At 38.7% G+C, this 21,844-nt stretch overlaps 1 protein-coding gene across 1 annotated transcript in view; it reads left to right on the top strand.

Moving 5' to 3' along the window:
- Positions 1 to 12,690, top strand: part of LOC129248135 (dual oxidase maturation factor 1) — a 65,591-nt gene extending 52,901 nt beyond the window's left edge. Inside the window, exons 5-7 of the mRNA XM_054887580.1 lie at positions 3,600 to 4,031; positions 4,128 to 4,665; positions 11,781 to 12,690. Of these exons, the coding sequence (XP_054743555.1) occupies positions 3,600 to 4,031; positions 4,128 to 4,665; positions 11,781 to 11,823 (1,013 nt within the window). The 3' untranslated portion in view covers positions 11,824 to 12,690. The remainder of the gene's footprint in view (positions 1 to 3,599; positions 4,032 to 4,127; positions 4,666 to 11,780) is intronic.
- The last annotated feature ends 9,154 nt before the right edge of the window (positions 12,691 to 21,844 follow it).

Here is a 21,844-nt window from a genome sequence, read left to right as displayed (position 1 = left end):
AAAGAAATAATCTGTATGTAGGTATATACTTTTTTATATATTTTATATTATTCAGTATCAGAATAAATGTTTTTATATTGCGGTGTAGCGCATTAGAGAGAGAGAGAGAGATACAGAGTTGAACTATCCAATTTCATTAATGCTCTTCAACTTCGGCAAAATTCGTTAGATGAAAGCTCAAGCTCTTACTGCATAGGTATAAACTAAGTGACACATATTGATAAATTTTGACTATATTTTTTATCAAATTTATGATATGCTGTTTGTGTATACCTACCGTAATGGACATAACGCAGGTTAATGAAAGTAAGCGTTTTGCTTTTGAAGTTATGTACGAGCACACCTAAAACCAAGCTCTTTTCTGAGTCGTCTATTTGGAAAAATTATACCTGTTATTTAATTACTTAAAAATTAATAATAATAATTAATTATTAATTTTACTTAAATTTTTTTAGAAAACTTTTGAGTATGCAGTTTTACAGCCTATTTAATTCTCAATGGTCTATGAATAAGTTCGTGCGGTTTTTTTCGAAATTTGAATTTCGGATCATTCCCATGGCTTTTAAACGTTTGGAAATGGTTGATTGATCAACTCCCAAAGTTTTTGCAACCTCTTCTTGCGTTTGAGCCGGATCTTGATCGAGCAATTCCTCCAATTCGGTATCCATGAACTTTGGCGGCGCACCCTCGCGTTCTTCGTCTTCCAAGCCAAAATCACCACTTTTAAAGCGTGCAAACCACTTCTGGCACGTTCGCTCAGCTAGAGCATGCTCACCATAAACTTCCACCAAGATACGATGACTTTCGGCTGCTTTTTTCTTCATATTAAAGAATTCCCCGCAAAAACACATTATTTGGCACGAAATTCGACATTTTCAAGTGTGGTAAAAATATTGTTGTTTACGCTTCAAATAAAAAACTTATACTGACGTTTGTGCCTTACGACAGTAGCTCTCCAATGAATGTTTGGAAATGTGGATCGATGGAATAATAATCAAGTTACGCCATCTGTTGTAAAACCGCACGAACTTATCCATAGACCTATTAATAAAGTTCAAATTTTAAGTAGTTTAAGATCCTACTTTATTTATTTATGCAACTTAGTAAATTAATTTAAAAAATGATAAGTTAATAAATTACAAAAAAAAAAGGAAAACTTTGAAAGAGTATATCCAAGAGGTGAATGCTGGTTTATGGGGAAACATTGGTATGTTGCCATAAAAACGTGAATGGGCTCAGCAGCGATTTATGCTAATAATAAAATGACTTTCAAATGTTGGAAAAAAATTAAGAGAACACATACATTCACCCAATTATATTAACATATATTAGACCTACATACATTCTGTCAAAAAAGTGTACAATACCAAGTAGACGGCCTGAGAAATATTACAGTTCATCCCACCAATAACCGATTCATTAAAACATTTTTAATTTCATTTCTTCTACTTCAGTTCCCATCGTAATTTGTTTTATCATAAATATAAGGTGTGTTCAAAAAGTATCGCGAATTTTGTGTTTTTTTCAAAAGTTATTTATTCATTCATTAATATCTATTTTGTCCCCTTCAAAGTAGTCCCCATGAGATATTTTGCACTTGTGCCAACGTTTTTTCCAATCTTCGAAGCACTTCAAAAAATCATTTTTTTATCTTGTTCAGCTCCTCCTTCGTTGCTGTCTTTATCTCATCGATCATAGCGTAGCGTCGTCCTTTCATGGGCCTCTTCAGTTCAGTTTCGGGAACAAGAAAAAGTCACAGGGGCCAGATCTGGGGAATCATTAGTGTGTTGTTTTTGGCCGAAAAGTCGCGCACAAGCAACGATGTGTGAGCAGGGGCGTTATCGTGATGCAAGAGCCAATTTTTGTTCTTCCACAAATCCGGGCGTTTCTGGAGGATTTCTTCGCGCAAATTGCGCATAACTTGCAGGTAATATTCCTTATTGACCGCTTTACACTGTGGGAAGAACTCATGGTGCACAACCCCCCTACAGTCGATGAAAACGAAAAACGGTAAGCAAAACTTTGCGTGCGGCAGCTTCCATTGATATGATTGAGCTTTGGTTTCCACGTCATAACCATAAACCCACGATTTGTCACCAGTTATGACCCTCTGGACCGAATTTGGGTCGTCGCGGACAGAGTCCAACATCTCATTAGCAATGTTCATGCGATGCTGCTTTTGCACGAAATTGAGCAGTTTTGGTACGAATTTTACGGCGACCCGTCTGATGCGCAAATCATTGAAAAAAATCGAATGGCACGAGCCAATCGATATGTCTAGGACCTCGGCAACTTCTCTAATGGTGATTCGACGATTGGCCAATACCATTTTCTTCACTTCATCAATTTTTTCGTCTGTTGTTAAAGCGCTTTTCGTCGTTTACACCTTCTCGGCCTTCTGACAACATTTTGTACCACCGATAAACGTTGCTTTGGTTCAAAGTAGCTTCTCCGTATGACACAGTCAACATTCGGAATGCATCCGCGCACTTAATTTCATTTTTCACACAAAATTTGATACAGGTTCCTTGATCAATCTTTTTGCATAGGTAAAATCGAAGAGGAGCCGAAACACATACAAGCAAAGCAGCTGTCCACAATTAACTGAACATTCAAAACGGCCGAACTCGGCATGAGTGAGAGACATGAGTACCAACATATCGCCACAAAAAATCGAAATTCGAATATACGTAACCTGCGAAAATTCAAAACTCGGGATACTTTTTGAACACACCTCATATACTCACATATGTATTATATACATACATATTATATACATATGTCGACTAAAAACAGTCTGTCGTCGCCATAAAAGGTGAATACGGTGGCTCTTCGATGACATTTGTTGATTTCTTGACCAGAAACTCATTCCGTATCATAATTGACAGAGCTTTATCTTGTTCACCCATTGTTCGGATTCTTCGCGAATTTAATGATATATGGAGTTCCATAAAACTTGCAAAAAATAATTGTAAAAGTAATCCGGTGGTTTTGTTCGTATTAGTGTATTTACTTTTGAGAGATGCTGATGATGTGTTTAGCCGAATGGGTTGGCAATACTGGCAATAGGGATATAACCTGGTATCCTGGAATTGGGTTTTTACCTGAAGTTCGGGTTTTTACCTGCTCTTGGTATTGGTGTTAGAATCCCATGCTTCCAGTCGAGTGTATGTGTAATATCTTTGTTGGCCACATAAACTATGTTTTTTGATCCCGGCACTTTTTTGACAGAAGTTTTGTATTTACGTATATGCTAATAACGCTAAGCCTGTTAACTAATTATCACAATAATAGCTATACAAATATGTATGTATGTTAATTGAGTAGTTTTATATTTTTCATATCAATGAATTTTTTATACCCACCTTCTCTGTGTCGATTCCACTAAAATTGTAGAATTTTTAAGAAAATGTGCTTTTATAAACACGCGCGTACGTATAGGAGAACAAATTTTCCCTCTTTCCAATCGTTTTCGCGTTTTCTATTTTGCTTTCATTTCCGGCTTTGATCTTTTTAACTTGCACGTCATCACGTTTCTAATCAAAAACTATTATTTTTCTCTTATCTTTCTCGCTGCTTATTCGCTATTCGTCGCACAGCCATTCCGGTTGGCAATTGGACTGCGCCGGATGTGGACTACAATGAACGCTTCGGGTGGGAGGGTGCCAACGATATGAGTGCCAATTATCGCGATGCGTTGAAACGTGGCCTTCCATTTCCAATACTTACAGTAGCTGAATATTTCAGTCAGGGACGCGAGGGTTTTTGCTGGGGTGGCCAATATCGTGCTGCTGGCTACTTTGCCAGCATAATGCTATGGACATCTTTAGCCTCATGGCTACTCATGAATTTGCTGCTTATCGCCGTGCCACGTTATGGCGCTTACATGAAGGCGCTGACAGGGGCATTGCTCATTGGCACCAATATTGGCTATTACTGCATGCTGCCAAAGCGTCCGCTGGTTATCTATTTGGAAGGTGGCCGTTTGGAGTTCAAGCTGGGCTGGTGTTATTGGCTACTGCTGGTTGCAGGTAAGCGCTACAACGTCAAATGACTAATGATAAGTGCAATTAGGTCGAACAAGTTAATCGATAATTTTACTCTTCTAACTAATTATCTCTTAACAGGTATCCTTTGCTTCATCTGTGGCGTTTTAATATCCATAATTGACTTAGTGTGGCCGCATACTTTCTCCACTGTGCTTGAAGTGTATTATGGTACACCTTATGATAGACATGTTATATTGGAGGAGTCCAGTGATGTGCGTTACCGCAAACGCAATGGTGCTGCCACCGGTACCCTGGAAGATCCACCAGGACTAGGCTCGCGCATATTGCGTCGACTATCATCAAAAGCACGAGATCATGGCAATGCTGCTGCTTATTATGGTGGTAATGCCGGCAGTGCCGGAATGTCTGGTGCAGCGGGCGTGAGTGCAGGAGCGTCTGGCGCGATGGCTGCCGGTGCTATTGAGAATAAGGGTTTCCAGTCGGATGTGCCGAAAAGCCCTTGGCGTTATCCGTTTCGGCGGGCGCAGCATCTACAAGCGGCCCGACCGAATGCGCGTCTACAGCGCACCATCTCGCAGGACTCGGGCTCCAGCATAGCATCAGCTGCCATACATATTTCGCCATTACATAAGCACGCGCTGGCGCGTATGCTGCCGTAAGTAAAAGCAAAAATGATAAAACTAATTAGTAGAAAACAGTACTCTTGAAAGGGTTGGGTGAGGTAAGTAAACCCCTGCCGTGCCCTGATGAGATGGCAGCTAGAGAAAGAGCTTAGTAGTACAATGTTTTGTATTAGCTGCAATTAAATAATATTTTGAGGCTGACTCAGATGGAGGCTAAAGAAGAAGATTTTATAAATATGCTCGTTAAATAGACGGGGAATGGTTGATTTGAGCGCTGAGGTTATTGTTTTTAAATCAGAAGTGTGGAAGGCAAATTTGTCACAAACTGATAGGGTCAACACCGTAGAGTTAAAACAAGGCTTGAATACCTCTTCTGAAACATCTTTTGAATACAAGTACAAACATGACTAGACAGCGGCCTCGGTAGCCTACCGTAAAGTGCACTAGCCTGCCATCCCTTAGGTTTTGGGTTCGAATCCCACGAAAAGCAACGACTAAATTTACCTACTGCTGTTTCTGCTAAAATAAGGAAAAAAAACATAGAAAAACACACAGTTACACATTGAGTTAGTGGCGCCAGCAAGAGGAAGCGGGTGACCGCGGTAATAGCGCAGACACACGAAATTTAGCGAAGCCCTCAACCATATGTGCGATCCTTTTGCCAGAAAATTGTGAAGCACAGATGGCGCCGCAAGCAGTAAGAACACGTTGTTCCTAAGCAACGACAGGTGGGCATTCCCACTATTTAGCACTGGTAGCGACAGGTTAATCACCTACCCTGTCAGAAATCAAAACATATTAACGAAACCAACGCAAGACTGAGGCCCTATGCTTCCGACAGGAGTGAACAAGGAAAAAAATTAAATTATGGACAGGAATCAACCTTCCTTTTGAATTCGAATATCTTTGAATTTGTAAAACATTAGGAGTGGCTCCGCCCTGTTGGATTCTCTAATATTGAGACAATTAATTTTTCAAATCTGGTGGGAAATAAAAATCTTTGTTATGGTAAGGAAGTTTGATATTGATAAGTTAAAGCCCTCGGGGTTGTCTCAAGATGTTGAAAGAAAATTAAATACCTTTGCCAAACATTTATGGAAATTGGAGGGTGAAAAGTGATTGATACGTTAATCGATTTTTGGTTTTAACTCGGTTTTGCTAGAGACTCGCTACCTGATACCTGAGAGTAGAGAGTGAGGCCCATTCATTAAAGGTGATGATACTAAATTAAGAACAACATTTTTTACATTTGAATGTCACAGCAGAAAAACATAGAAAAGAAAAAGAAAAGGAAAGCCGACATGCATTTGAAGCTATTTAGAAGCATATACCGCAAGTGCAAATGGAACGGCTTTTCATCATTTCATTTTGTGTTGGCACCCGAATGTACACGGCAAAAAAATAAAACCAAATCACCTGATATCACCTTTAATAGTTCGCCTTGTAGAGAGTCTGAAAAACTCGTTGGAAGAATAATAGGAGGATTGCTGTTAAAAGTCAAAGAAATGGAAAGTACAAAAATCAATAAATATTACGAGCACTCTGAAAATAATAAAAGCTAGTGAAGCTTAAAAAAATGGGTAAATAAGATTCAGCAAACAGTGCTATGGATCTTTCGGAAACTTCACTTTGTAAAAATGCTAAAGGGAAAGCCTTTTTTGAACGAAGCTCTGATCACGGAACCCACATCTCTCTGTCTCACTGAAGCATGTACCTTATTGGTATTAGCATTGGTAGAGTGAGTATAAGCAACTTATCCCTTCTTATGAGAACAGAGTATGTAACAGTAACAGTACTCGTAACAGAAGCAGTAACAGCAGCTGTAACCTCTCTGTTCGGCAACAACGAAAATATCGAATAAAACGAACAGAATGGACAAGCATAGTACTCGTACGTCCAGGGAACTTGTAAAAATTGTATTTGTAGGTTGGTTTGCTTCGTTTATTTAGGAACCAGCATTTACACCGATAAAAATGTCAGCCTTGAAATCCAACGTAGAATGTCTCTTGCCAACAAGTGCTACTTTGGACTAAGTAAGCAACTGAGCAGTAAAGTCCTCTCTCGAAACTAACACTCTACAAGATTCTCATCATGCCCGTCCTAATGTATGGCACAGAAGCTTGGACGAGGACAACATCCGATGAAGCGACGCTTGGAGTGTTCGAGAGAAAGATTCTGCGTAAGATTTTCGGACCTTTGCACGTTGGCAAGGGCGAATATCGCAGACGATGGAACGATGAGCTGTATGAGCTTTACGCCGACATAGACATAGCGCAGCGAATAAAGATCCAGCGGCTACGCTGTCTGGGTCATGTCGTCCGAATGGATACAAACGCTCCGGCTTTGAGAGTATTCGATGCGGTACCAGCTGGTGGTAGCAGAGGAAGGGGAAGGCTTCCTCTGCGTTAGAAAGATCAGGTGGAGAAGGACTTGGCTTCACTTGGTGTGTCCAATTGACGCCGGTTAGTACGAGACAGAAACGACTGGCGTGCTTTGTTAAACTCGGCAAAAATCGAGTAAGCGGTTATCGCGCCAATTAAGCAGAAGAAGAAGGTTGGATTGCCGAAGAGGCATGTGCATGGCGGAGTCAAATATATTATAATATATGTATGTACGTCTACGTATGGGTTATTTGCGACTGCGCTTCTGAATAAAATTTATTTATTATATGTAAACAGATGAGAAAGCAGGATGAATGTGAATCCATTAAAAACCAATAACAAACATCGGTTGCTCGGTTGGACTGTGTAAACGCATCCGAATGCATCGGTTGAATAAACATTCAAGCATTCTGTAACATTTACTTCGTATTTGCGGCATTAGAATTTGCTTGAATATGGGAAATTTCTCGGCACCTTTGAGTAATGCAATGTTTTTGGAAATAAAGTACTTGTCCATATTTCGCAGAAGCTTGTCAGGACTATCGCTGGTGGTCGTCCAGGTCTCTGCATTTCTTTTTCTGCCGTGAAATACACTGGTTGTCCGTTTTCAGGTTGCACAGCTAACTAGATCCCAGTGAGATGGCGTTCGTGTATAGAGAATTAAAGGATTTTCCAAGATTTTTTAAGTGAAGCTGACTAATTTTCCATTTGTGAAACTTCTTTGTTGGCATTAGGAGTTGCGATACCAAATTCTGCCATATCATTTCCTTTTGCAACGTAATTTAACTATTGTTCACTATCTTAACCGCACTGTCTCAGGCGCAGCAGTTTTTGTGAACGAACGAGTGTGTGGAATGCACGAGATCTCGGGAAAAAACACGCCCCACTAACGGAAATGAGTTCAAACGAACTTCAATGAAATGGGCTATTTCATGATTCAGTTCCTTTCGGGCCACGGATACTAACGGAAATAACTATACCACATTGGTAAGGTGTGTGACCTCAGATGCATACTGCGAAGCACCGAGCGATGACGCAGAACACACTTCTTTAGTTGCTACAGATGTCTCGAGAAAAGAGATGCTCTGATCGGCAAGATGCTGGAACGCGAGGGTAACTGAAATGCGGTTAAAAGATATGTTGAAGGCGTATTACTGAGAACAAATATAAACCTCGACGCAGTACAACAAAACGAAACCGCACAGACAGAGACATATGACATACAGAGAATACGAACCTATAGGTTGAAGTTCGTCACAAGCAAGGTGGACCCAAACGTGGGCGAATAGAACTGGTCCATTTCATGGGCGTCGTTCTGGATATTCCCAAAGTAATGCAGAAAGTAGTCCTGGAAAGGGAATGTCCCCAGAAGAAGAAGAGGGCCACCAGGGGCTAACCTAACCTAACCTAATAAATAGTTGTCGCAAAAACCAAAATTATTAAAATGGGTTTTGGGTTCATAGAATTATATGCTTCTTCTTATTTTATTTTATCTTCACTTCTGTGGCTTAAGTTTCTCAGTCTATATTTTTTTATTATAGCTTCAGCATTGCTTTATGGGGTAACACCACTGTAGAAATTTCAAAAAATTGATTTTTTTTTTATAAGCTTAAAAAATTCTTTGAACCTTTTAAAATACAGAACAAAAAGTTTTATACGTTACCAAAGTTTATTTTATAAATATTTTAAGCTTTTAACCAAGCGTTAGTGACTGCTACCAAACGACTTCTCCAAATTTCCAAACTTTAAACGCGTTTTTCTCAAAACACGTTTTCTGAAATTGGCACGCAGCATAACTCAAACAATTTTAAATATTTTTAATCAGGTTTTTCACTACGTCTGTATAATAACCTTCTTAAGAGAAGAGCGTAGGGGATTTTCGATAGATTAATTTAAACGATTGTTATAATTATTTAAGTGCCGTTTTTTTAGTCCAAAATAGAGTTTTTTCCTTCAAATGCCTGCTAATTCCACAAAAATAAATATTTTTTAAATCCCCTACGTGTTTCTCTAGCTATTCTTCTCTAGATTAATAAAAAAAATATTTCTTTGTTCCAGATTAAAATTTGCACCCTCTGTGCTGCGTTCCGCGGAGCTCCTTCAAGAGAAACCACATTACAAAAATGTCTCCTATGAAATTTTTCGATCAAACTTTGTAGTTTTGTATTTTAGTATATAAGTAATAACTTCCCAAATCAGAGTGATTGTTTCCCCTTTCCTTCTATACAAAAAAATTCTTTAAAAATCGTGTTTATTTTACGCGTGTACAGTGGTGTTACCCCTTAAGCACTTAAACTAATATTACGAGGGTTGCCTTTTATATTTTTCGCCCAAAAATGAAAACTCACTAAAATATAATAATAATGAAAATGGCTTTATTAATTTCTAAAATAATCTCCCTGGAAGTTAGTACACTTCTGCATTCGCTTGAACCAATTTTCAAAGCACTTTTGTCACTCAGAAGTGGATACCTCCAAAACGAGCTGTTTAAATGCTTCAATAGCTTCTTCAGCCGTTGAAAAATGTTGAGCTCATATTTTACATTTGTTGTTCGGGAAGAAAAAGAAATCATTGAGTGCCATATCAGGGCTGTAAGATGGATGAACCATTAATTCGAAGTTGTGAGTGTCCAGAAGCTCTCTTGTGTGAGCTGATATGTGAGAGCTCGAATTGTCTTGTTGAAGGATGATTCGTCTGCGGCGGTTGGTTTTGCTTAATTCTACTAAAACTTCTGGGAAACAAATGATTGTGCACCACTCAAAATTGATTGTTGCAAGTGTATCTATTCGCACAGGTACCACCTAAGACCACGGAAAAAATATATATATATACACAGTTGCGAAATGACAAGATTTTCGAAAAAACAGGGGACTATTTGCTTTGACGTGCCTCTTTCGCGAATAACTTTTGTTGGATTAAGCTCTTCTTAGATCACTCATAATTACGATTGCTGTTTTGTTTGAGATGGCTCATATGCATATACCCAAGATGTGTCATACCTATATTATAATGCTACCAGAAGTGCTTTGCACCCCCGCTGTTGAATTTCTTCAACATTTCTTTCTTTTTTTGGTCAATCGTCATATTGTGTGGTATCCTACGAGACAAAATATTCTTGACGACCAAATGTTCATCCGAAATTGAATGTATGCTGGTTCCACTAATGCTCAAGGATTCCCCTATCTCGCGATACTCGGGTTTCACAAGACGATCTTGCGTTATCAATTGAAGATTTTTCTTCTTGAAATTTATTCCGCAAGGATCAACGACCACGTTGGAACTCGTTTCATGTACCAGCGTTTCGCAGTGACTAAGTGCTGTGCTCCAACGCCTAAAGTTGAAGTAAGTTCATCAAAACACTTCTGTTTCGATAAGCCACGTCAAAAATTATAACACGAAAATTTTCATGAGTTAACTCCATCCTTTGGGTGAGATGATTTTTTCAACTCACAGAAAGAAGAAGAGATTAATCTAATAAGTGAAAACGTGATATGTAAGTTTATGCTACAAAATATTGAATATGTCGATAAAAATATCGAAGTATAACTCTCCCAACGTAGTGTTGATTGGGCGTAAAATATAAAAGGCAATCTTCGTATAACCATTTAGTAAATCTTTTTTTCAAATTTGATTGAAATGCTACAATGAAACGTATTTTATTCATAATCAAATGTCTTTGCACTTACAGCGGCCGGCGTCAACTGCGTCGAATGGTGTAGCCACTAAAACAATCCCTCCTCCTCTTCTGGGGAGACTCCCTTCCCGGAACTACCTTGCATTACTTCGGGAAGGCCCAGAACGTTGTCCATTAAATGGACCAATACTATTCACCCACGTCTAGGTCCACCATATTTGTAGCCAGCATCATGCTATAGGCTCGTCTTCTAATGTCTCAGTGCCGTCATACCAGTGGTATGTGTAGCATGCTCTCAGGTTCCTCTCACATGGGCGTATGGATGTTATACGCTATCGAGGTTTCTTTTGCATCTGCAACAAAGAAGATGTTTCGGTAATATTACACCGTCTTATGCCGTCTTGAGCACGTGACTCGACCGTCTGTTATTTGTCGTCAGTTCGTAGACAGTCCACCTCCTATCGAGGGCTGATTTGTTTTTCCCTGCGTTTTGCGCTGCCACTCCGCGCGTTGCAGGTGCAGCATTATCCTCTTTGCAAAACTTTTGACTGTGATGCACACATGTTATTGATTAAGCTGTCTGGGCTCAGCTGTTCGCCCAAGACTAACTCAAGTGTTCGGCGTTTTTCGTTGAAGCGATTGCAGTAGAACAACACATGCTTGTGTCCTCAATGTGAAAACGATGGAGGTACTCCAAGAAACATCCATGACCGCTCAATATTTGGGTTAAATAGTAGTCTACGTCAATACGTCTATAGGTCCAACGTCTGTTAACAGACGAGTCCCATCTGCTTTGCCATTTTTCTAACAAATGCAGACGTTCTGCAGCTTTCGCTTCAGTTGTCGGCTTTACTCCTTGTCTGTCACAAAGTTGCCCTCTTTCCTGCACAAGCATATCTATTGGGAGCTTTCCAGCGATGACGCAAACCGCGTCGTCTGATACGATCCTGTATGCGCACGCGACTCTTAGTGCATTTCGCTGGTGCTCTTGAGCTACTGGATGTTTTTAACATGAAATGTATTGAACAGATACGAGTATATGTACATATATATACATATATAAGTATATGCAACTTAAAAATTCTGTGTAAGTGTACTCAAATATGTGATTTATGTATTTTTTGTTTTTCAGAAATCCACCTATGAATCGCATCCGAGATGTGGAACATTGGTAACCTCCGCATTGTCAATGTTTGATGCAAAACTGTCGCTGAATAAAGGCAGATATTTATAATAAAATATAAGCGAAAGTTAGCAATTTAAAATATATGTATAATTAAACAAATAATGTGATACGAAAACGAAATATAAGAAACTATTTAGAAAAACTGACAAGCACATACACATACACACACATACATACATATATTCTGACATGTTAAAATGACAAGCATAATTGAATGCCAATATTACTTGAAATCACTGGAAACAAAATTTGAAAAAGTTCAATCAACAACAAACTTCATTGTGATATTGTCATAAATCAGGACCGCCAGATTAGACAGAGTACTTTGATCTGATATAAAAATAAATGAAATCATTTTTAACGGTACACTCGAATCATATTTAAGTTTTATTACAAAATATCATCTTATTAGTTATTGTTAAAGGCGTTTACAATTAATTAGACGTTAAGTTAGACTTTGTTAATAAAAAACACAAATTATTTATTGAGTATTAAAAGAGCTAAAAATATAAAATTAAAATTTGTTTTTTAAGTAATCTTACGTTTTAATTTATTCCATCAACATTTATTTAAAATTAAAATTATATCTATTAGAGCTGATTGATTATGTAAAATGGAAAAAATTGCAAAAACACTAAATGTATTAAAATCGTAAAATAATGTATTAAAATAAATATTAATGTACTTTATACTCTAAGTGATAAGGTAAAAAATAATTAGGACGAATCATATTGGTAAATATTCTTTAAGGACATATATTTGTATTGAGCATAGCAGCCATTTCGAATGTGCGAGTTTATAAAATAGAAATTGAAAAATTTTTTGAAATAAAAAAATGTATGATTTGACAAATTGATTTTAAACTTTTTTCCAAGTTAAATGTTATAATGTATTATGTTATCTTCAACTAAAGTAAGTACCCAATACCGCCTTGATCAAAAAGTTTCCGGAATTTATTCAGAATATACAAGTTTATTCCTCAAGAGTGATATTATCGCCTTCAAAGTATGATACTCAGCATCAATTACAACGCACTTATGCCAACGTTTGATCATTTGCCAGCTCTCAAAACATTTCTGGAACTCTACAGGGTGCCATTGAAAAGTAAGGAGCCTTATTTTTTTAAGCAGTTTTATTAAACCTTTTGGCTTGTACAACTAATATTCTTCAAAATAGGACCCTTGAGCGTCAATACACCGCTGGTAGCGGTCCTTCCACTGCAGGAAACATTTTTTAAACTCATCCGCCAGAGTCGCGTTCAATTCGGCTGTCACAGTTTTTTGGATCGCCTCGATGGAGTCGAAACGCCTCCCCTTCAGCTTTCTTTTCAGGCTTTCATCTCCTGTGATACAATTGTCTAAAGTATTATCCTGTTCGTCACTTTCCAATACTTCACGACTCTTTTCCACACGCGATTGCTTTTGTTCATCAGTCAAAACCTTTGGAACCAATTTGGCACACACTTTGCGCATTTCAAGTTTTCCGGTCACGATTTCCCGCACATTGTAATATATTAAGTTAAATTTAACTCTTCACTGATCTCACGTAGACTAGCACGACGGTCAATGTTCAAAAATTCACGAAACCGGTTCACATCTTCGTCTGTTTGCGTCTTCAAGGCCTTCCAGATCGCTGTTTGTCTTCGACGTCTTCCCAGCCTTCCTTGAACGACTTGTGCCACCGTTTTACCTGGGCCCTGGACAGAGATTGGTCCCCGTAAGCCTCCTTGAGTAGCCCAATGGTTTCGGTACTCGTTTTGTTTAGCTTTACGCAAAATTTGATCGAGTAACGTTGCTCCAACGATCGCTGCATTTTCGCCACTGCAAAATCCTAACACACTTTTAAAGCAGCTTTCACGCGCGGAGCGATGTTGACTGCACCGCTGTTGCCAGCGAACTGGGGCCGGTTTCTAGTGGAAGGGAAAGGTCCAACGATCATTTTCCCCCACCAGCCGATTCGGTTGATCGCTCGGCAGACGCTCCGCGCGGGAAGGCTCATTACTTTTCAATCAAACTCTGTATTTTCGATTTTTCCATTACTGCGCACGCTCGATAACTTGAACGCTCTAAAGCGTGAGCACCCCAAAACGTGAACAGACATTTTTGTGCGTTGACTACTCTAAAACGTGAACAAACCCAAAATTGATCTCAAGTAATTCTGAAATTGGCGAATCCCCGTGTGCTTGACATTAAAACAAAAGGCTAAAATTCTCGGCTTTTTAAAAAAAGGCTCATCTGTCACGATTTTAGCAAAGAAATATAATGTTGCTAAATCAACAATTTGTAACATTAAAGCGAAAAAGCAAGTGATTTTAAAATGCGTAAAAAACGCGTATTGTGGAAATAGAAAAACACTGCGTTTTCCAGAGTTGCTCAAAATGGAGAGCGCTCTTTATCGTTGGTTTATCCGAATGCGAGATAAAAACTGCCCAGTAAGTGCTCTAATCTTGAAAGAAAAGGCAAAAACACTGCACGCAAAATTTAAAGAAAATGAAGCAAACTTCTTCGCTAGTGATGGATGGCTCCAAGGGTTCAAGAAGAGGTACGCTATTCGTCTTCTTAAAATATCAGGCGAAAAACTATCTTCGCAACCTCAGCTAGTGGATCCATTTAAAGAAAAACTTAAAGCGAAAATGATCGAATTGGAGTTGTGCAATTATCAGTTATATAATGCTGATGAGTCGGGGTTATTCTGGAGTGGAACACTAGTGGAATTGGTGATGAGTGTGAATTGATTACCATATTTGTAACTTGATTGACCATTTCTTTTTGTGCGCGTGTCAAATTGTCTTCACTGTGTGCGTTTTTTTAAACAAATCTGTTATGATTATGTACCATAGAAAATGAAGAAATGGATAAAACAAAAAAACAATAGAAACAAACATCAAACTCAAAAATGTTCACTTTTTGTGTAGAAAACAGCACTAAATTTATTGCAAAAAGCAAAAGGTGGGCAACACTGCACAACTACGCGAGTGTGACGACACGCACTCTCTGATGAGCGCAAACTTGCTTCATCATTCTTGGACTTATTCAGTATTACATCAAGAAAAGTGAGTTTTTCAATTTTTGTTAGCATATTTGAATTTTCCAGCAGACACTTTTGATTTTGCTTCCCTAATTTTTATGTATGTACGAAGTGTGTTCAAAAAGTATCGCGAAATTTGTGTTTTTTTTTTTTAATTATTTATTTATTCATTAATATCTATTTTATCCCCTTCAAAGTAGTCTCCATGAGATATAATGCACTTGTGCCAACGTTTTTTCCAATCTTCGAAGTACTTCAAAAAATCATTATTTTTTTCATCTTGTTCAGCTCCTCCTTCGATGCCGTATTTATCTCGTCAATCGTAGCGTAGCGTCGTCCCTTCATGGGCCTCTTCAGTTTCGGGAACAAGAAAAAGTCACAGGGGCCAGATCTGGGGAATCATTAGTATGTTGGTTTTGGCCGAAGAGTCGCGCATAGGCAACTATGTGTGAGCAGAGGTGTTATCGTGATGCAAGAGCCAATTTTTGTTCTTCCACAAATCCGGGCGTTTCTGGAGGATTTCTTCGCGCAAATTGCGCATAACCTGCAGGTAATATTCCTTATTGACCGTTTTACACTGTGGGAAGAACTCATGGTGCACAACGCCCCTACAGTCGATGAAAACGAAAAACGGTAAGCAAAACTTTTACATTTGACCGAACTTGGCGCGCTTTTTTCGGTCTTGGTTCGTGCGGCAGCTTCCATTGATATGATTGAGCTTTGGTTTCCACGTCATAGCCATAAACCACGATTCGTCATCAGTTACGACCCTCTGGAGTAAATTTGGGTCGTCGCGGACCGAGTCCAACATCTCATTAGCAATGTTCATGGGATACTGCTTTTGGTCGAAATTGAGCAGTTTTGGTACGAATTTTGCGGCGACTCGTCTCATGCCCAAATCATTGAAAAAAATCGAATGGCACGAGCCAATCGATATGTCTAGGTCCTCAGCAACTTCTCTAACGGTGATTCGACGATTGGCCAAAACCATTTTCTTCACTTCATCAATTTTTTCGTTGTTAAAGCGCTCGGGCGTCCATCACGCTTTTCGTCGTTTACATCTTCTCGGCCTTCTGACAACATTTTGTACCACCGATAAACGTTGCTTTGGTTCAAAGTAGCTTCTCCGTATGACACAGTCAACATTCGGAATGCATCCGCGAACTTAATTTCGCTTTTGACAAAAAATTTGATACAGGTTCCGTGATCAATCTTTTTGAATAGGTGAAATCGAAGAGGAGCCGAAACGAATACTAGCAAAGCAGCTGTCCTCAATTAACTGAACATTCGACACGGTCGAACTCGGCATGAGTGAGAGACATGAGTACCAACATATCGCCACAAAAAAATCGAAATTCGAATGTACGTAACCTGCGAAAATTCAAAGTTCGCGATACTTTTTGAACACACCTCGTACATTTACATCCAAGCGTATGTGTATGGTCCTTTTGCATACTAGATTTTTACTTCACGAGGTGTTTGAATTGCATACTTTTAGGCAGATTGCTTTCTATACATATTTGTTCACACATGCTGCTTTTTGTGCGGAAGAATTTACACAAAGCTAACGAACATGTGATCTAATAAAATAATATAATAGCAGTAGCAATAATATTTATTTTTAATTTTTTTTCTTTTTCTTTTTTGCATGCACTCAGGTATGTGAAGTAAGGTATGTAAGTAATGACTAAATAATAACAAACCTACTTATTTATATTATTTACAATTTCTTTATGAATGGCTCTATTTTTTCTGCATTCCGTAATTCTGCTACATTGCTTATGTCCGTCCAATGCCTTATGCCTAAATGCAATTTCGTAATCATAATAACTGCTTTCTGCCAACGCATCGTTTTCCTTCATTTTATCCTTTTAGTATTCATTTTAAGATGTGGTATTTGGTGTTTCATTATGTGCCCAAGATAAGATGTCTTGCAACGGGTTCTTGTTTGTAGAACTTCACACTCTTGATTAACTTGTCTTAGATCCTCTACATATATTAGAAACTAGAAAGATTCTCGAAATTTTTGTTAATTTCGTCTAAAAATCCACATTTCGAAGGCCTCAACTTTGAGTGTCCAATATTCCACGCCATATAAGAGCATAAACCACACATAACATTTCACAAAACGAACTTTAAGATTCATATGGAGCTTATGGCAGCTTAAGATCTTTCTAAACTTACAGAATGTAGAACTAGCTATTTATACTCTAGTTCTTATTTCGACTGATGCATCCCAATTTTCCTTAAGCCAACATCCAAGGTATTTAAAATTTTAAACTTTTTCTATCTGTACATTGTGAATCACCAGTGCATGATTGGCGCCTGCGCCTGCGTGACTCCTACCGACGCGCATGAATTTCGTTGTATTGATGTTAATTTTCAGACCCTGATTTTCGCTGTGATGAACAAGTTCATTCAGCATCGTTTGCAAATTATTCAAGTTAAGTTTGGTATCGTCGGTGTATCCATGTAATGTAAAATTTATAACCACTCCATTAACTTTTATGTCTTCATGTGAATCCCACGGAGCTTCGTGAAAGATTTCCTCGGCATAGATGTTGAAAAGGAGAGGTGTTAAAATATATTCATGTCTGATGCCTTAAAGAATGGGGATTTACTGCGATTTTTCGTTGCCAACGTTAATCCAATCCATCCAGTAAAGGTTCCTTAAGCATTACAACTCTTTTGTGTTATTGTTGAGTGATGCTAGGGTGTCAAAGAGCTTTTTCATAGTCTAAAAAACACATCAATGCCTAGATAGACAGATATATTTCTTCGGGGTTCGCACTTCGACTTCATGGTCTTTTGTGCCCTCTGCTCATCACAGTACCTCAACCAGACCCATTTCCCGTATTAAACTCAGAACTGTGCCTTTCTTCTGGCTGTAGTTGGCCGAGATGCCTCAATCTTCTCCGCGCTATAGCGCAACATTCATGGAGAAGGTGCATTGTAGTCTCCTGGGGTGACTACGCAGTCTGCAGTGGCCTCTGAGAATGCCCGTGAGTTTTCTCAGTTTATACTTAAGGAGGGTTATGTGTCCTTAAAACCTCTTTTGGGTGCACCCTTCCAATAAGAATTTCACCTGGCATAGCCCTATAGTTTGGTGCCTCAATACAACATTTTGCATATCTTTGCAGTTTTGGGCAAGTAAATGAACAAAAAATAGCGCTACATGAGTTCGCATACCATATCTAAAACCAAATTGCGTAGGGCTCATGGCTTTCTCATTTTTTTATAAATTCTGTTGTGTGTTATGTAAAAAAAAAGTTTAGTGAGTGATTCATGAGACTTATATAAAGTCTTATCGTACTTTTTTGCGTTGGTTTTTTTTGAAATGTAATGAAAACAGAAATCAGCCTTGAAATCTAACGGAGAATCTCTCTTGCCAACAAGTGCTACTTTGGACTAAGTAGGCAAATGAGTAGTAAAGTCCTCTCTCGACGAATAAAACTAACACTCTACAAGGCTCTGATCACGCCCGTCCTAACGTATGGCGCAGAACCGTGGACGATGGCAACATCCGATGAAGCGACGCTTGGAATGTTTGAGAGAAAGATTCTGCGTAATATTTTTGGACCTTTGCACGTTGGCAGCGGCGAATATGGCAGACGATGGAACGATGAGCTGTATGAGCTTTACGACGACATAGACATAGCGCAGCGAATAAAGATCCAGCGGCTACGCTGGCTGGGTCATGTCGTCCGAATGGATACAAACGCTCCGGCTCTGAAAGTATTCGATGCGGTACCAGCTGGTGGTAGCAGAGGAAGAGGAAGGCCTTCTCTGTTTTGGAAAAATCAGGGGGAGAAGGACTTGGCTTCACTTTGTCCAACTAGTGCCAGTAAGCACGAGAAAGAAATGACTGGTGCGCTTTGTTAAACTCGACCAAAATCGCGTACGCGGTTATCGCGCCAACCAAGAAGAAGAAGAATGAAAACAGACTTTAGCTTGAAAACTACCCGGTATCATAAATGTGATTTAAAATGCACAGAAGTATCTGTAAACTTTCTTCCTCAATTAGTTTTAACATTTCTGCAGGAATTTCGTTAGAATCAGTTGCTTTCACAGCCTCTTTTATTTCGTCTAATGTTATACTCTAACCGGTGGCGTCATTTGATTGGTTAAACGGTGGTCCCCTGTTACTGAATACAAAATAAAATAGATAAATAAGTGGCGCGTGCACTTCTCTTAGATGTTTGGTCGAGTTCCTCCTCCTACTTGTGGTGCGCGTCTTGGTGTTGTTCCGCAAATAGAGGAACATACAGTTTTAAGTCGACTCCGAACGGCAGATATTTTTTATGTGGAGCTTTTTCATGGTAGAAATACACTCGGAGGTGCCCTCCAAGAGGTGACCACTCTCAGAAAAGACTTGTTCTTCATTTCGGCGTTTCATGCACGGAGATTCAAACATATGCACCCCGAATGCTAGTCCCGCAACAACTCTTTCGGCTACGGCGACCATTCCCATAGAATGTTCTTCTCATTTGTGTCTGTTATGGCGACATACTTTTCATTTAATAGCAGAGGTGGCTTCTTTTTAGGGTATACTGCGTAAGTTTGTTTGAGCATTTTGCGAAAATTGAAATCATCATGCGCAGCTTGCAGCCTCTCTATTTCATAGCATTGATTCTTTAGCCACTCAGCTTCCGCAGCACGGACTTTTCGTCAAATAACCTGATTTAATTGCTTATAGACTTCGATGTCTCTATTTTTAGGTCTCCTTCCATTTAAGCATTAACATTTTTCATATTTATAATGAATTGTATTGCTTTGAGAATTTGTATTCTTTGGTAAGTCTAAGTAAACTGCGTTAATAAATCACCTTTTGATATATTGCCACTAAAAGTGGGCTAATGATCACAGTTTTGTGCAAAATTTTCATCATAAGTCATACCAGAGCCTTTTGTGGATAGACAAAAAAAAAAACTGTAGAGAGTTGCCATTGGCTTGTAAATACATTCACATAAGCGCATTTGACATGCAGGGTATCAAAAATGAGCTGGCACCCACCCGCACCCACCCGCACAGACTAACACAAATACAGGCATGCATTTTGTAGTGCAAAAAATATCAAAATTTATGGCATTTTTATTTGGTGCAGCGGCAACATATTTCATATGACAAATATGCCGACACACACACACACACACAGAAATACCAACAACAGTAAACACTCGTATGCACAATAACATCACTTATTCTTATGTAAGTATGTATGTGTGCGCGACTTTAGCACACGGAGAGTGTAGTGTATTGAAATGCAAATATGCGTACACGACTCACCAGTATTTTTCTATTTTATAGCAACACTCCGGCTGGCAGCGTATACCTCGCAGCATTGCAATCGGCGCGCAACTGTAAAGGCATTGTAAGTATCATTGGCACACAGCCGCGATGCCAAATAATGCAAATTTTTAATATAAACAAATTGTAGAGCATTTGCGTCATTTTCATAGCAGACACGACAGCTGTGCAAAAGCGCAGAGAAAAAAGGCAGAAGTCCAAATAAAGTTATAGAAAAAATTTACTACAGAGAAAATCAAACTCCTACCTACAATATAAATATATATAATATGTGTGTAGATTGTTGCGTTCTAGAACAATTCCCGCATATGTGTGTATGTTTGTATTTATGCATAACTCTCAGCTTCATATAAAATTTACTCCAAACACAAACGCATTGCGCTCAATGCCTTCGGCTTACTGCTCGCATCATGCACCACCCACTGAGCCAGGCAGCCAGCCTGCCAGCCATTTGCCATTTGTTGTATGTTTAGTATATTTCATATTTTCCTCAGTGATTTTTCCCCAACACAGACATACACGCTGGCCTCCAGCGTAGAAAAATATTTGCATTGCTTGCCTGCCGCGTCGTATGGAGTATAACATGTGCTTGCGCAAACACACACAGTGCAGAGTTTGCACATACCCCGGCACACGTTTATTAAATACACACACACATATAAACATGTATGGGGATGTGTGTGTGTGTGCTTTGCAAATATGGCAGTAAATAAAAACGATATGCGTTTGTTATTTGCGATTTGTTTCGCTTTATAATTTGTGACAAGCAGCAAAAGGAAATGTACAGTAGTAAAACACACACACACACACCCACATACACACACTCAAATACCGGGTAAAATACGAGCAAATACTCGAGAATAATAAAAAACATGCTCACAGAAATGCATGTTATATTGCACAATAAGATAAAGGAAAGTAAAGGAAAGTGGGTGACGTGGTAAAGTCGTGCAATGAGTACTTTTTGTGAATTTGAATGTGAACAACTGCGAGCAGATACTGTAAAATGTAAATGCCTGTAAATGTGTATGCGTTTGATTATTTTACTATATGCTCCTCGCTATGATTGCCTTCTTTTGTTGTCTTCTGCTACTTGAATATTCCATGATTTTCCTTGAGTCTGTTATTTATTTCCAAAAAGTAGGTATCTCGTGCGCTGCAGATGACAGATGAGTGCAAATGGTATCACATCCTGTGGTGTTCCCGCAATAAAAGTCACTTAACTGTTGGCTAACCAATTTACTGCAAAGTTATTAATAATAAATAAAGAATAATCTTGATTTGGTGCCATCGAATTTTATAGAAATATACACATACACACATACATATAAGTACGTACAGGTAAAAAACGTACAATAATTTATTAAATAACAGACATAATAGAGCAGCAAAACTACTCTTGCACAATGTAATTATAAATTGCATAATTCTGAATACACAGGAAAAAAAAATCTTATAATGTACAAAATATCTTTTCATACACAAGGTGGCGCAAATTTAACCCTCCTACCGGAAGATTTATAATTTTTGCAAATGGCGTTGTATGCCAATCATATTAGACACTTGTGAACTGGACAGCAGCGGAATGCAAACATAACAAAACTGCACTTTGCTCTTGGAATGCATGCCTCTGTGCTTCAAACGGAGGTGTTTTCTGTTCAAGAAGCGATGAATTT

Source organism: Anastrepha obliqua, chromosome 5 (genome assembly GCF_027943255.1).
Source record: "Anastrepha obliqua isolate idAnaObli1 chromosome 5, idAnaObli1_1.0, whole genome shotgun sequence".
In the NCBI taxonomy this organism is placed as follows: domain Eukaryota; kingdom Metazoa; phylum Arthropoda; class Insecta; order Diptera; family Tephritidae; genus Anastrepha; species Anastrepha obliqua.
This window is presented reverse-complemented; position numbering and strand designations above follow the sequence as displayed.